The 13,218-nt window shown below is 43.0% G+C and overlaps 1 protein-coding gene across 1 annotated transcript in view; it reads left to right on the top strand.

The window, feature by feature from the left end:
- Positions 1 to 13,018, top strand: part of SLC35A1 (solute carrier family 35 member A1) — a 16,602-nt gene extending 3,584 nt beyond the window's left edge. Inside the window, exons 3-8 of the mRNA XM_009648943.2 lie at positions 4,380 to 4,539; positions 4,928 to 5,080; positions 5,884 to 5,950; positions 9,435 to 9,611; positions 10,023 to 10,157; positions 12,445 to 13,018. Of these exons, the coding sequence (XP_009647238.2) occupies positions 4,380 to 4,539; positions 4,928 to 5,080; positions 5,884 to 5,950; positions 9,435 to 9,611; positions 10,023 to 10,157; positions 12,445 to 12,575 (823 nt within the window). The 3' untranslated portion in view covers positions 12,576 to 13,018. The remainder of the gene's footprint in view (positions 1 to 4,379; positions 4,540 to 4,927; positions 5,081 to 5,883; positions 5,951 to 9,434; positions 9,612 to 10,022; positions 10,158 to 12,444) is intronic.
- Positions 13,019 to 13,218: the final 200 nt, after the last annotated feature.

The raw sequence follows: 13,218 nt of genomic DNA, 5'->3' as shown, positions 1-13,218 counted from the left end.
AGCAGGGTAAGCAATCTGCTTTTTGTTAAGGGTCGGTAATATTGCATTCTTTAAATGTACAAATGGTCTTTTTGCTTGAAGTAATTGAAAAGGCAGTTAATTACTTTTAACTCAGAAGTCTATTATGTTTTTAGAGCAGCCCTGCACAGCCCAAAATCCTTGTAGCCCATCATCCTCCTTTTGGCAGTTGTTAGCAGAGGATGTGTAGAAGAGATGTACAGGCAATAGGGCAAGCCCGGGCTGAACTTCCCTTAGCTGGTGGCAGAAGCTTGAGGATTTCCTGGCCTAGACGCTGTGCACCTCTGTGGCTGTAGCGCCTAACGATCCTGTCCTCTGTGAGGCTGTCTGGTTTCTTTTTAAACTGTTAGTCCCCACTGTATCTGTGAAATGATTTCTGCAATATAATTTATGTTGTATATGAAAAAGTACTTTTCAATAAAAGCTTTATCTAGCAGTTTCACTGGATTCTGTCTTCTTGCGTTGAAGGGGGAAAGATGATATCTGTCATTCTTATTTTCATATCGCCACAGATCTGTATTGTGTCCTCATCAGTCATTTATTTTCTAAGCTGGGGAGTCCTAGCCTAATTTTTCTGTGATCATCCTAGTACCCATCTCCACAGCATTTCCAGTATTGTTACATCCCTGTTGAAATAGGACCCAGAGCTGCATGTGGCATTCAGAATGTGAACATGCTGCGGCATTAGGCAGAGAGGGGTGAAGGTGCTTTCTGTCTTGGTCTCAGTTCCTTTCCTCAGGATTCGTAACATTCTGCTTGTTCCTCTGAACACAGCTGAGCCTTGAGCTGGTGCTGTCAGAGAGGTACTCATGTCTTTTTCCCAAATGCCCATAACTGGTTTAGAGATGATTTTGGGGTTGTCATTTCCTGTGATTCTTTCTCATTTATTGACAACTCATTTATTTGCCAATTAAACTGGGATCAGTCTGATTCACTGAGCTGTTTGAAGGTTGTATATCTGTCCTGATGTGGTCAGCTTGTGGGATTTTTTTCTCTATAGTTGAGAGAGAGAGATGGGCACCGGCAGACACTATTCATCAGGCCATGCTCACCTCTTCTTAGCAGGATGTCTCGCTTGCCGGTGGGTCCAGATGCCTGCCTTTGCTGTCCAGGTAACTGAACTGTTTCTCAGATGGCAAAAGATCCAGTGAATTCTGCTTGGTGTAGTGAGAGAACCTTCGGCAACTGTTGAAAGTTTCTTTTGGATATCGCATGTAGTTGAGTATAATCAGCAAAATTCGCCAATTTCCTAGTAATCTCCCACTTCAGATCACTTACAAATAGGCTGGACAGTGTAAATTCCAGCATAGTTTCCTTCAGCATCTCCTTTACAGCTTCCTCCAGTTTCAAAGTCCTAACCAATTTGTCTCTCCCAAGGCAAGGTGCCTTTGTAGTTTAATAACCAGTTAGAAGATAGAACACAATCTGGTTTTTACTGTACAGTGGGATACATTTGGATACAATTTTTCTTTTTGAAACAGCCAGCATTGATTACTGCAATATACAGGATACTGGAGTATGGCTCTTGCGTTGTTCCGGCTGCAGAATTTGTTTTCTTGCACATTCTTGCACTGTGCCTTCGCTGTGTTTACTTTTAAAGTTTCTCCTGGAAGGCACATTGAATGGCTGAATGCCAAAAGATTGTCTTTCAAAAGAGAAGCTTAGGATAGCTTAAGCTGTGTTAATTGTTTACTCAACTGTACTCTCAACTTCTCATATTTATTTAAAGTTCCATTCACCATCTGGTAATTATGCTGTCTACATCCTTAGATGGTCCATAATTACCAGCAGTGGATGACGGAGAGCAGAGGTGATTTTGCAAACTCTGGGTTTATCTTCAGCTTTCCTAACAAATGCATGTTTCTGTTGCAGAACTGGTGGTTATTAGTATCTCTCACCTATTCAGACCTATGAAGAAAACAGAGTATTTTTTTTTTTTTAAGTCGCATCTAGATCAACATCAAGAACACCGAGTTCAAGCTAGATGATTTTTTATTTTCTTACTTGATTTTTGCAGTGTACCTCTCTGGGAACCTTATTTTGCATTATCAGCTGTACACAGAGGATTGTTTTAAATTTTTTTTTTGGAGATTTAAATCTGTCTCCACATACTGAATTCAACTTACAGTTAGAGATTCTTGATAAGTGCATGCTTCAGAAAGCACACCCGCTGCAAAGATGAACTATTAGATAGATAGTTCATCTTCTTGTTCTCAAAAACTGAAGTGAAAATGATGCTTACTGGACATCTGTTATTCTTCATTGCTGAAATTCCATGCTAGAAGTCAGAGTAGACAGAAACTGCTATTACTGCGTGATTTGACTTCAAATGTGTGATGAGCTAATTCACTGAGCATGGTCTGGAACAGAAGTAGGCATAGGTTAAATGTTATTTTCTTGTTCAACAGCCCGCCCACCTTAGTATCAACAAACAGAAGAAGCCATTACTGTGTGCTACTTTTTGACTTCTTATTCTCACAGAGTAGAACTGTATCTGTGCTAATTATATTTTATTTGCAGTTAGACATTTGAGACAGAAGCACTTTAGTCCAGCTGTACTTGGGCATTACCAGGAACTCTAGGTTTTCTTGTACATCTTATCTCCCAGTGCTGACAATATGATAAATACATCGAGGAATTAAGTAAACCAACAATTTTGCTTATAACATGAGTGGCTCATAACATTTTATGCAGTTCTGTACCTACTGCAGTTAACCATGGTGAGCTGTAGCATAAATTCTCCCCCTTTCTTGTATTGCAAACTTTGCCCTAAGTGCTACTTGTCTATAGATTTTCATATCAATGGTTGTCCATTGTGACCAGACATGTCTCTTGCAAAAGACACCTGTGTGACATGCTTGGTGTCACCAAGTCTGTCCCAAGCAAAGCATCTGCTTAAGCTAGGAAAGAGTTTTGTGTATGACCTCACTTGTACAACAAGAGTGTGGGAAACCATACTCGCCTCTGTTTGGTCCCTGACACGGTTTTTTTGTGTGTGCTGTTATGGGAAAATGACAAAAAGAATCCTTTGCAGCTGCCTGTATAAAGACTGCTCTCACTACAGGGGAAAAAAAAAAAAAAAAAGGGAGAAAAGGAGGTATGTGCTTGGTGCAAGGGAAGAGAGAAACTTAGATGGAAGGATTGTGAGAGGATAGAGTCCATAAACCTTTAGAGAGGAAAAGTTTAAGAACCTGGAGCACAAAGCCAGGGGTTGATCAGGAATGGAAAATAGGCAGGAACAAGGTGGTTAAGGAAGGAGCCTGGGGCACAGAGAGATTGCTGATTTTGGTAATTGCTAGTAAGAGTTTGGGGCAGGTAGATGATGTAAGTTTGTTAAAGAAGTTGGGATGTGGGTGACGTGTGGGGAATTGGGCTCCTGGAGTACTGAGGAGGATGTGAGCCATTTGCTCATCTGTGTGTGTAATGGAAGCAAAAGGAGTGTTAAATTCAAGAGCAGTTCAGGCCTGTGGGAGGGGACAGGAGTGATTTTGGATGTTGGTATTTGTCAGTGGCCAAGTGAGAGAAGAATGGAAAGGGGGGAACGTGGGACTTGGGGAGAGCTGGGAAGGGAATTGGAGGACTTGCGTAGCAACGACAAGTAAGCAACAGATATCAGATTGACATACAAATGGCAAGGGAGAACTAGCAATGCAGAGGTCAGCTTTAATAAGCTGAGGAGGAAGCCACAAAAGGGGACAGCAGCAAGAAGCAACAGGTTCTTCCCCACTGCCTGCTCTTTCGCACGCTGTAATTACATGAAGGAGGCGTGTGAAGATGCAAGGCGACAGGGAGCCACCACATGTCCCACCAGACCTCTTCACGTGTGCTGGTGCCGGTCCAGCATCTCCTGCAGCACAAGCGAGAAGAGGAACCCAGGGCTGGCTGAGGAATGAGAGGCGTTTCCAGCTCAGTAGTGTGCAGGGGTACAATCATTTTTGGCTGTATCTCAAGGCCCAGTTTAAAGAGGATCTGGAAAATCGTGGACATTTGACATCACATACAAATATTAATACCCCCCCTAAAAAAGCGGAGGGGGGAGGGAGGGGAATGACAGCCTTCTGTCCCACTGCCTATATACTTAGCAACTTATTCCAGTGTTTACAGTGTTCATGGTGGTTGTTTACTTTATTACACGTTAATGCATCTAACCTGATTCCAGAATGTTGTCTTCACCTTCAGGGGTTTCTGTTTGTTGGTAACCTCACTGGTTTTTCCCAGTTAATTTTTCTTTAATGAGCAGAAGGTACAGCTGATTGTTGAGAACAAATTTTCAGCCTTCCCAAAGGATTCATTGATTTGATTTCTGTTTTCAAATACCGTTTTAAGAGAGCCCTCAGTTATATTAATATTTTATTTTGCAGAGAAACTGGAAGTTTGGCAAGGTTAATAACATCTTTAAAAGAAAATGTATTTGGAAGTCCTATAGAATTGCTAAAATTAAGTGTTCCATCTTTGGTGTATGCTCTCCAAAACAATATGGCGTTTGTGGCTCTTAGCAACTTGGATGCGGCAGTCTACCAGGTAATACACGTTTTTGTCAGTAACTGATCTGTGAATACATTTCTCTTCACTGTTTCATGAGGTGTGTGTGCTAGGTATCTGTCTGCCTAGCACACAGTACCCTTTTTAGCCTCAGTGTGAAAAGCCAAACGGTGGCTTGTTACATTCAGAGCATCCACTCTGTTGCAGTGCTCTGGTTTTCTGAGCCTAACCCACTCACTGCTAGAGTCACTTCACATTCACTTTGTTGTAGTTAGCAATGGTACAAACCCCCAAGAAATCTGTAGGAAATCAGTGAATATAAAATTGTATTTATCATTCTGTAGTTGAAGTCTCTATTTTATAATTTTCTTGTTTAGGAGGAGTTTATAAAACCACATCCTCTGTGCTATATCCCCATCTCCTTTAGGTGACATACCAGCTGAAGATCCCTTGTACAGCTTTATGTACAGTCCTAATGCTAAACCGTACCCTTAGTAAGTTGCAGTGGTTCTCTGTCTTCATGCTGTGTGGTGGTGTTACCCTTGTTCAGTGGAAGCCTGCTCAGGCTACAAAAGTACAGGTAAGAGTTTACATTTTGCCACTTCACAATGAAGAATAAACTGCCTTATGATTTGTATTTCACTTCACAGTGGCTGGGATTAAGGCAGGGTCTCTTACATTTCACACAGCAGTACCCGTTTCCTATTTCTAGCCACTTTGTCTCCAACGTAAATGCTAGTTTGGTCATTCACTTTCACGTTTATTGTACGCCAGTTCAGGCAGGCATGCGGTGATGTTGCTCCAGTCTCACGTGTTGGATTGCTACAACTAGTATAAATTACCACAGTCATCATAATCAGTCTAACGCACCATCATTAGTATGTAGCTGAGTAATACAGTGTTTCCAGCAGTTGGCCCTGGTATCACTGCTGGAGCAGAGAACTGGGAATCGAAGCATTTGGCAGAATTAGGAGTGAAACTCCAGTGCCTTGTGGGTGGGGTATGTCATTGAAACACACCCTTCACAGGCACTGACCTAATCCTGTTCTAGGGAGAAACAAGCGTCTTCTGTTTCTTAGGTGTTAGCTGCTGGTCGGTGGCGTTAGTAGGATGGGCAGGGCGTGCAGCTGGGAAGACTGGCCGCAGCCAAGTAGCGGGTTCCTCTGAGCACTGCAAGGGTTGGTAAGGGTACACAGGGAGAGCGAAACACCACACAGCTACACCGAGTTAATCCGAAGGACTGCTCTTAGCTAAGCAAGTACATTTTGTACTGTAACAAAATGTTAATAATTTTGCTTGTACTGAACAAAGTAGCTCTGGAATTGATTATTGTAAATTACTGAAGTGCTGCATCCTTTTTTAAAATACCCGTTGATGTTGCAGGTGGAGCAGAATCCATGGCTAGGGTTTGGAGCCATTGCGGTTGCTGTATTGTGTTCAGGATTTGCAGGTATAGTATTACTTCTATACGCAGGTCACCTCAAAAGGATGGGAGGATCCATGGTGTTTAAAATGGAACATTCTACATTAGTGAACTGTTTTTATTAATTAGAAGATAAAAAAGGACTTTCTCCTCTCTGCCCATAATTACCTTCTGCTTGCAGTACATGACATGATTACTCTAGTTGTCCAGCAAATAACGAGGAGCACATACTATTGGTTTATCTGATGCAACTTAGAAGGCTGGTTTGCAAGCGGAAGCGTCTTTCAAATGCTTAGAATAATACTCTAGGGAACATCCATAATGACTCACTCAGTACAATTAATTAATGTACATCAGGTTTATAAATTTGGCCTTATAGTGAATAGCTCCCTTAATGGTGATCACATGAAATACTTGCATTTTTTTATAAGGGGAACTGAGCTACTCACTCAGTTCTTGCACTACCTCAGCCCCGAAACACGCATTGCTGTAGTCCTGTAGGTGATAAATCTGAGATGCAGAGGGAACATGAGTAAGGCAGAGAGGAAGATGAGTAGCAGGAAGCCTAGGTTAACTGCATGGAGGACTTTTGGTTTGGTTTTGTTCCACAGCCAGCGCTTCCCTTCAGAGTAGTTTTCCTCTGGCTTCCGTAGGAGACCAGAACTTAAGGACAAGTGAGCTGGTGCTGAGAAGGAAATGTAAATTACTACTTAATTTGAAATTTGGCTCACAGGGGCATATTTCCCTGGCTGTAAACTGGATTCTTCCCCCTCCCTTTGTAAGAAAACAAGGTATTATCACCTACCTCTAGTACCATGCAATCCTGCAAGAATGCTCTTGTGCTGTGCATACACGCTCGTTACTGGTGGAAAACATTCTGGTTGGCAGGGGAGGAGAGGAGGAGGGTGCCATTCTTGTTTGGTGTCTTTTCAGTGAAATGGGCACTTTGAACCAGAAATACTAAATAAGACTGTGTAGAGCTCAATCAACATTCCCTGGAAGGTTATAAACTTGCCCATTTCAACAGATGCTCCTAAGCCACGAGACAAAATACGGCATTCATGGAGGAGCCTTCAGAGCCTGCTAAAGCTCTGTAGCTTTCTCTTGATAACGTGGGTGGACAGCTGTGCTTTTAAAGGTCTGCAAATTCAGACCACTGACGGCTGATGCAGGCAGCTCTGGAGGATTTAGACACATAGGGCTTGCTTCTCCTGCAAAAGGATTGCAGCTTGGGTGTTTCCTCACTGACAGCTCTAGCTTTGAGGCAGCTGGGAGGACAGCACATTTAATCCGTGGAGCTCCTTGTGCCCTTGCGGCTTTAAGTGTTGAAAACATAAATCCTATTCAAACTCCTTTCCTCTCCTTTCTTCTTCCACCCACATGAAGAAGTTATTTTGGCACTAAGCCTTCAGTTTCTGGACTGACCATGTTAAGTGTTTTATATTATTCCAGCAGAGTAAAAAAAATTTTTGTGTTTTTTGTCCCTCAGAGATGGAAAAGAAGTTTTTTCTTCAAACTGTTGATCCTGTGATAATTTCCAAGTATCCAGGGGCCCAACAATGCTTATAAAAGCATTGGACAAATATGTAATGGCAGATCCTTTGTGACTTGAAACAGTACTGAAGAGTAATTTCTCCCAAACCACACACGTTCTTTCCTTCACCTTGCCTAGTGGAGTGATTTTTATGCATTTTCAGAAACCCGAAAGCATCATTTCATGGCTTTGCTTACTGCTTTCCTAGTTTACAAAATTTACAAGTATGGTTCATACGCAAGCCAAATTTCTGGCACATTGATTACACCTGGTTGTGCTCCGTGGGGGCAGAAATCTCGAGATAGATTACTCTGGATTCTTTTAAATGCTGCAGTCATTAACAATACTAGTTTTTTGTTGATATTGCTTAGACTTTAAAAATGTATATTTGTATGAGATAGTGTAATATTTCCTTGGCGTTTTATTATTATTTGAATCCCTGAAATAGAATTCTGTTCTCCAATTCATTCACCATAAATATTCACTATACTGTATTAAATTATAAATTGCATTTTTCATGAATAAGAGAATAGCAAGACCTTATAGAATCATAGAATCACTTTGGTTGGAAAAGACCTTTAAGATCATAGAGTCCAACCTTTAACCTAACCCTGCCATCCCACCACTAAACCATGTCCCTAAGCACCTCATCTATCCTTCTTTTAAATACCTCCAAGGATGGGGACTCTACCACCTCCCTGGGCAGCCCATTCCAGAGCCTGACAACCCTTTCAGTGAAGAAGTTTTTCCTAATATCTAACCTAAACCTGCCCTGGCGCAGCTTCAAACCATTCCCCCTCGTCCTATCCTTGAAGCTTCAAACCATTCCCCCTCGTCCTTCCTTGAAGCTGACTTGGGGATTTCAGGAGGAGCATGAGCCTAGGGCTTCTAACCCACAGGTCTTTTCTCTGTGCCATTTTTCTCAGTTCCATATACTTCTCTCATACCGTATGAAGGATCTTGGGTGACATTAATCAGCAATAAACTTTTAGTCAGGACTCGCAGCAGAGGGTCATGGAAGTGGGGGAGATTATCTGAGTTCTGCAAACCGCTGTCTATGTTTTGAAATGCAGAGGAAATTCCAGAGATTAGCCAGAGTCCTGGTGTGGGAGCAATGGTTAAAAAGGCATCTAGTGATGGCCTTGTCAAATATTGGCCTTTTAGTCTGACACACACCTCCCAAGTAGAATAATGAAAAAGTATTGGGGAATTTCAGTAATGCAGAGCATAAAAGTAGTGCTCGTCAGCATGGCACTGTGACCAAGAGCTGTAGATTAAAATGAATTCCATTTCCTCAAAACCAACCTGTAGTTTCAATTAGCAGAAGGCATTGGTTTTGATTTGCTCTTGTAGTCCCCAGAAGCTGTGGTTTCAGAAGGTCGCCACTCTGCCAAGTGCTCTGCAAGCACGAGGCTTCCGAGGAATTTTCAGTCGCAGTACTGAGGTAACATAGTCCCACCCACTCCTATTTCTCCCTTCCCCCCCCGCCCCCTTTTTTTTATTATTTTATACTGCTAAATATCTTGATGGAAGAAAAATCGTTCCCCATTGTAATGAAATACATAAATACTGTCCTGGGGATACAATACCAGGTGCCAAGGTGAAACACTTTTTTTCTGGTATGGAATTGTACAGTAGAAACTGTTGGAATTGGAAGCTTAGCAAATCAAACAGAAATGAGGAGCAGTTTCAGTTGTTGATGAGGTTTGTTGTTAAAACAACTGTAAACAGAAATAGAATCTATTTTTGGTGTTATATACCCATTGAAATGATCCTGTTGTGGAAGATGGACGTTAACAGGATGTGCTTTTGGGCCTTCTGCATCGGAAACTTCTGTGAAATGTAAGAGTCTGTTGGACAAGATGATTCCAGTAGTCTTGTCTGGCTTTAAGACGCTATGAACCATGAATCATTAAGAACAAAGCTTCATTCATTTTACTGAAACTGGTTTTTTTTTTTTTTTTTTTTTTCTTTTAGGAGTTTATTTTGAGAAGGTCTTAAAGAGTTCAGATACTTCCTTGTGGGTGAGGAATATTCAGATGTACTTATCTGGGATTGTGGTGACTTTATTTGGTGTGTATGTGTCAGATGGAGCCCAAGTTCTTGAGAAAGGGTTTTTCTATGGCTACACATACTACGTCTGGTTTGTCGTCTGTAAGTATCGTTTGGTTTTAGAGTCTCATTGTTTTGCTTTTTTAACTATGATATAACTGTCTCCACAAAGCTACAAATTCAGTCTGACCCTCTGTTCTTTACTGTGTTGTGGGGTTTGGGTTTGTTTGTTGTTTATTTTAAAGTATCATTATCTTGGAAATTATTCACTTGTTCAATTGAAAATCGTGCTGAAACAGCAGTCTAAATGACTGAGGGAGTAGATCATCTTTAAATGAGCTGTATCTGATCTACTAGGTGCTGAGTAGACATCCCATTTTGCTGAATGTTGCATTGAATCACCGATTAGGATGACATAGCCCAAACAAGGAGTACACCAGTGGAGTAAAATGCATTGTTTCAAGAGTAACCCGCTGCACCTTTACTAACAGAAACATGTTATCTGCTTTCCAGTCCTCGCCAGCGTAGGTGGCCTCTACACTTCGGTCGTTGTTAAGTACACGGATAACATTATGAAAGGCTTTTCTGCAGCGGCAGCCATTGTTCTTTCTACCGTGGCATCAGTCATCCTCTTTGGCCTCCAGATAAGTAAGTGCCTTCTTGCCTTTGATTTGACCCTGCAGGCATGTTTCCTGCCTGGCCAGCAGGCTGTACGCACGTCATACCAAAGCAATCATTTGAATTTTTCTAATTTTAACTCAAGTCTTCTCCAGGACTCCCACGAGCTAATGTATGGTTCCTGTTGTGATGTGTAAGGTGCCTAACAATCCTGTGCTTTCAAAGGCATTCACGGTTTGTTCTTCCAGAGGCATCCCAGAACCTCGAGCGGAAAGGTTCTTGCCAATTTAAACAGCTTACGAGTTTGTACAGCTTTGCTTGTGAATTGCTTTCTGATGCAGTTTAGTGTGCGACAGAGCTGTTTACCTCAGACTGCTGTTGGTAAGTGTGATGGGTTGACCCTGGCTGGACGCCAGGGGCCCACCACAGCCACTCTATCACTCCCCTCTGTAACTGGACAGGGGAGAGAAAAGTAGATCAAAAGGCTCATGGGTCGAGATAAGGACAGGGAGAGATCATTCGCCAGTTACACAGACTCAACTTGATGAAATTAATTTATTACCAATCTAAATCGAAGTAGGAGAAGATAAAAACTGCTGAATCTTAAAGCACCTTCCCCCCCACTCCTCCCTTCTTCCCGGGCTCAACTTCACTCCCAATTTTCTCTACCTACTTCCCCCAAGCAGCACAGGGGGACAGGAATGGGGGTTGGGGTCAGTTCATCACACATTGTCTCTGTCGCTTCTTCCTCCTCTTCCCCTGCTCCAGCGTGGGGTCCCTCTCACAGGAGACAGTCCTCCACGAACTTCTCCAACGTGAGTCCTTCCCACAGGCTACAGTTCTTCACGAACTGCTCCAGCGTGGGTCCATCCCTCCCACAGGGTGCAGTCCCTCAGGAGCAGACTGCTCCAGCATGGGTCCCCTGCGGGGTCACAAATCCTGCCAGCATGGGTCCACAAAGTCTTGCCAGGAACCTGATCTGGCACAGGCTTCTCACGGGGTCGCAGCCTCCCTCGGGCATCCCCCTGCTCCATCATGGGGTCCTCCCTGGGCTGCAGGTGGAGATCTGCTCCCCTGTGGGCCTCCATGGGCTGCAGGGGGGACAGCCTGCCCTACCATGGGCTGCACCAGGAGCTCTGGCGCCTGGAGCACCTCCTCCCCCTCCTTCTTCACTGACCTTGGTGTCTGCAGGGCTGTTTTCTCTCACATCCTCTCACTTCTCTCTCACAGGCCCTTCCGCCGTAGCTGATTGGCTTGGCCTTGGCCAGCGGCGGACACAGGGAGAACTTCTGGCAGCTTCTCACAGAAGCCACCCCTGTAGCCCCCCACTACCAAGACCTTGCTACACAAACCCAATACAATAAGTTATAATTTCTTGTTGGTTTAGTACAGCCAGTGCTAAATTAATCCCTCGGCTATTTCTGCAAGGGCCTTGCCACATCCCTGTCAAGTTATGCCTGCTACTGCATTAACCTTCCCCGTCCCCATTTCCTGTGGCCAGCACGGAGAGCGAGTCAGACAGCAGCTGGGGTCATGACTGAGGTGGTGAATAGTTTTGAGAGGAAACAGCAGATGGCTTTGGGCTGTCCTGGAACTACAAAGGATTTTCTCCCTGATCAAGTCTGTGTCTTGATACTGTATCCAGTAGCTCCTGTTCAGTCACTCACTGTTCAGTTTGGGGTATTTTTTTTACTTTCCTACCATAATCTGAAGAGGGTATGGTGTAATGGTGGAAAAAACTGGCTTTCAGAGGTGGCATTAGTGAGGTGAAACTTCAGGAAAGTTTGCGTAAGGAAAAAATCATCAGTGTCTGGCTGAAAAAGAGCACCACTGTGAACCAAGTGATGAAAAACGCAACTAGTTTTAGAAAGGCACTTGGGCAGAACGTTTTCTTGACTGTTGCCACAAATCAAGCCTGGACTGTCAACCCTGTCTGGATGTGGTAGGGCAAACAAAGTGTGTTATCACAGGCTACTTTATCACACCCCCTGTGTCTTTATCATTAAGTTTATTGTAACAGAAGCCTGTCGGATGGCATCTGGAACAGCAGATGTTTCACACTTGCTTTTCTGACCATCGCCACAGTCTTGCTGATGCGAGACCAACTGAAGTGGTGTGGGGACAGTAAATACTCAAGAGATCTCGATGACAGAGGATGAGTCTAGATGCTGTGAATTACTAACAGCTTATTGTCCTGTTCGGTTTTGAGTAACTTTAATACTGTCGTTCAGACATCATCGTAATTTGTACAGCTTAGCCTTCTGAAGGTTTGTTCTTACATGGAAGTGCTTATTGAAACTATTTTGTCTCCTTTCAGCCGTTACCTTCTCCCTGGGTGCTCTCCTGGTGTGTATTTCTATTTACCTCTATGGATTACCTCGACAAGACACCACAAAAATCCAGCCATCGGAGACTAAGAGCTCAAAAGAGAGACTCGCTACTGTGTGACGTTGTCCATCAAAATGGACAGACAGACAGGAGAAAAAACAGACTGTAAAAAAAAACCCCTGCATTTTTAAAAAAAAATTAGCCTTAAGCTAGTCATGAAACAGTTTAAGTGGGATAGACTAAAAGCAGAAGTTCTGTCTTACGTGTGAAGTTTCCAGTGGCTGGCGCTGAGGCTACGTTACAGCTGAGGAGCTGGATGAGTATTTTACTGAAGGTGTTCTTCATTCACATCGAACAATGAAGAGTCCCGTTGACAAGGAAAGCAGAATGAAGGAACTGAACACTCAATTGTATATAATGTATATAATGGAGGGAAAATGGTTCTTTGTGTATTTGATAAACTGTCTTGCCTTTTGAGGGCAGAAATGCCCCAAAGCTTCATAAAAATCTATTAAAAAGAGCAATTACTGCCAGCATTTTGTCTTAAAACTAGTTGGCAATTGCAGTTTGATTAATGACAGGAAAAGTTTCTCTTCTAGGTTGATACGTAGGAGATGGCGCAACTCCACCAGGAATAACCACGCTTTAAGCATCGCTTACCTGGAAGTGATCAGAAGCAACACTTGCTGTTTGGTTTAAGAAGTCAGAATGAGTGACCAGGGTTTCTCTTTAAGGTGCAGATTTTCTTTCACTTTTGTTTTTT

Source organism: Egretta garzetta, unplaced genomic scaffold, assembly GCF_000687185.1.
Source record: "Egretta garzetta isolate BGI_Z169 unplaced genomic scaffold, ASM68718v1 scaffold430, whole genome shotgun sequence".
NCBI classification, from domain to species: domain Eukaryota; kingdom Metazoa; phylum Chordata; class Aves; order Pelecaniformes; family Ardeidae; genus Egretta; species Egretta garzetta.
Note: the sequence above shows the minus strand (reverse complement) of the source record. Positions and strands in the feature narration are given on the sequence as shown.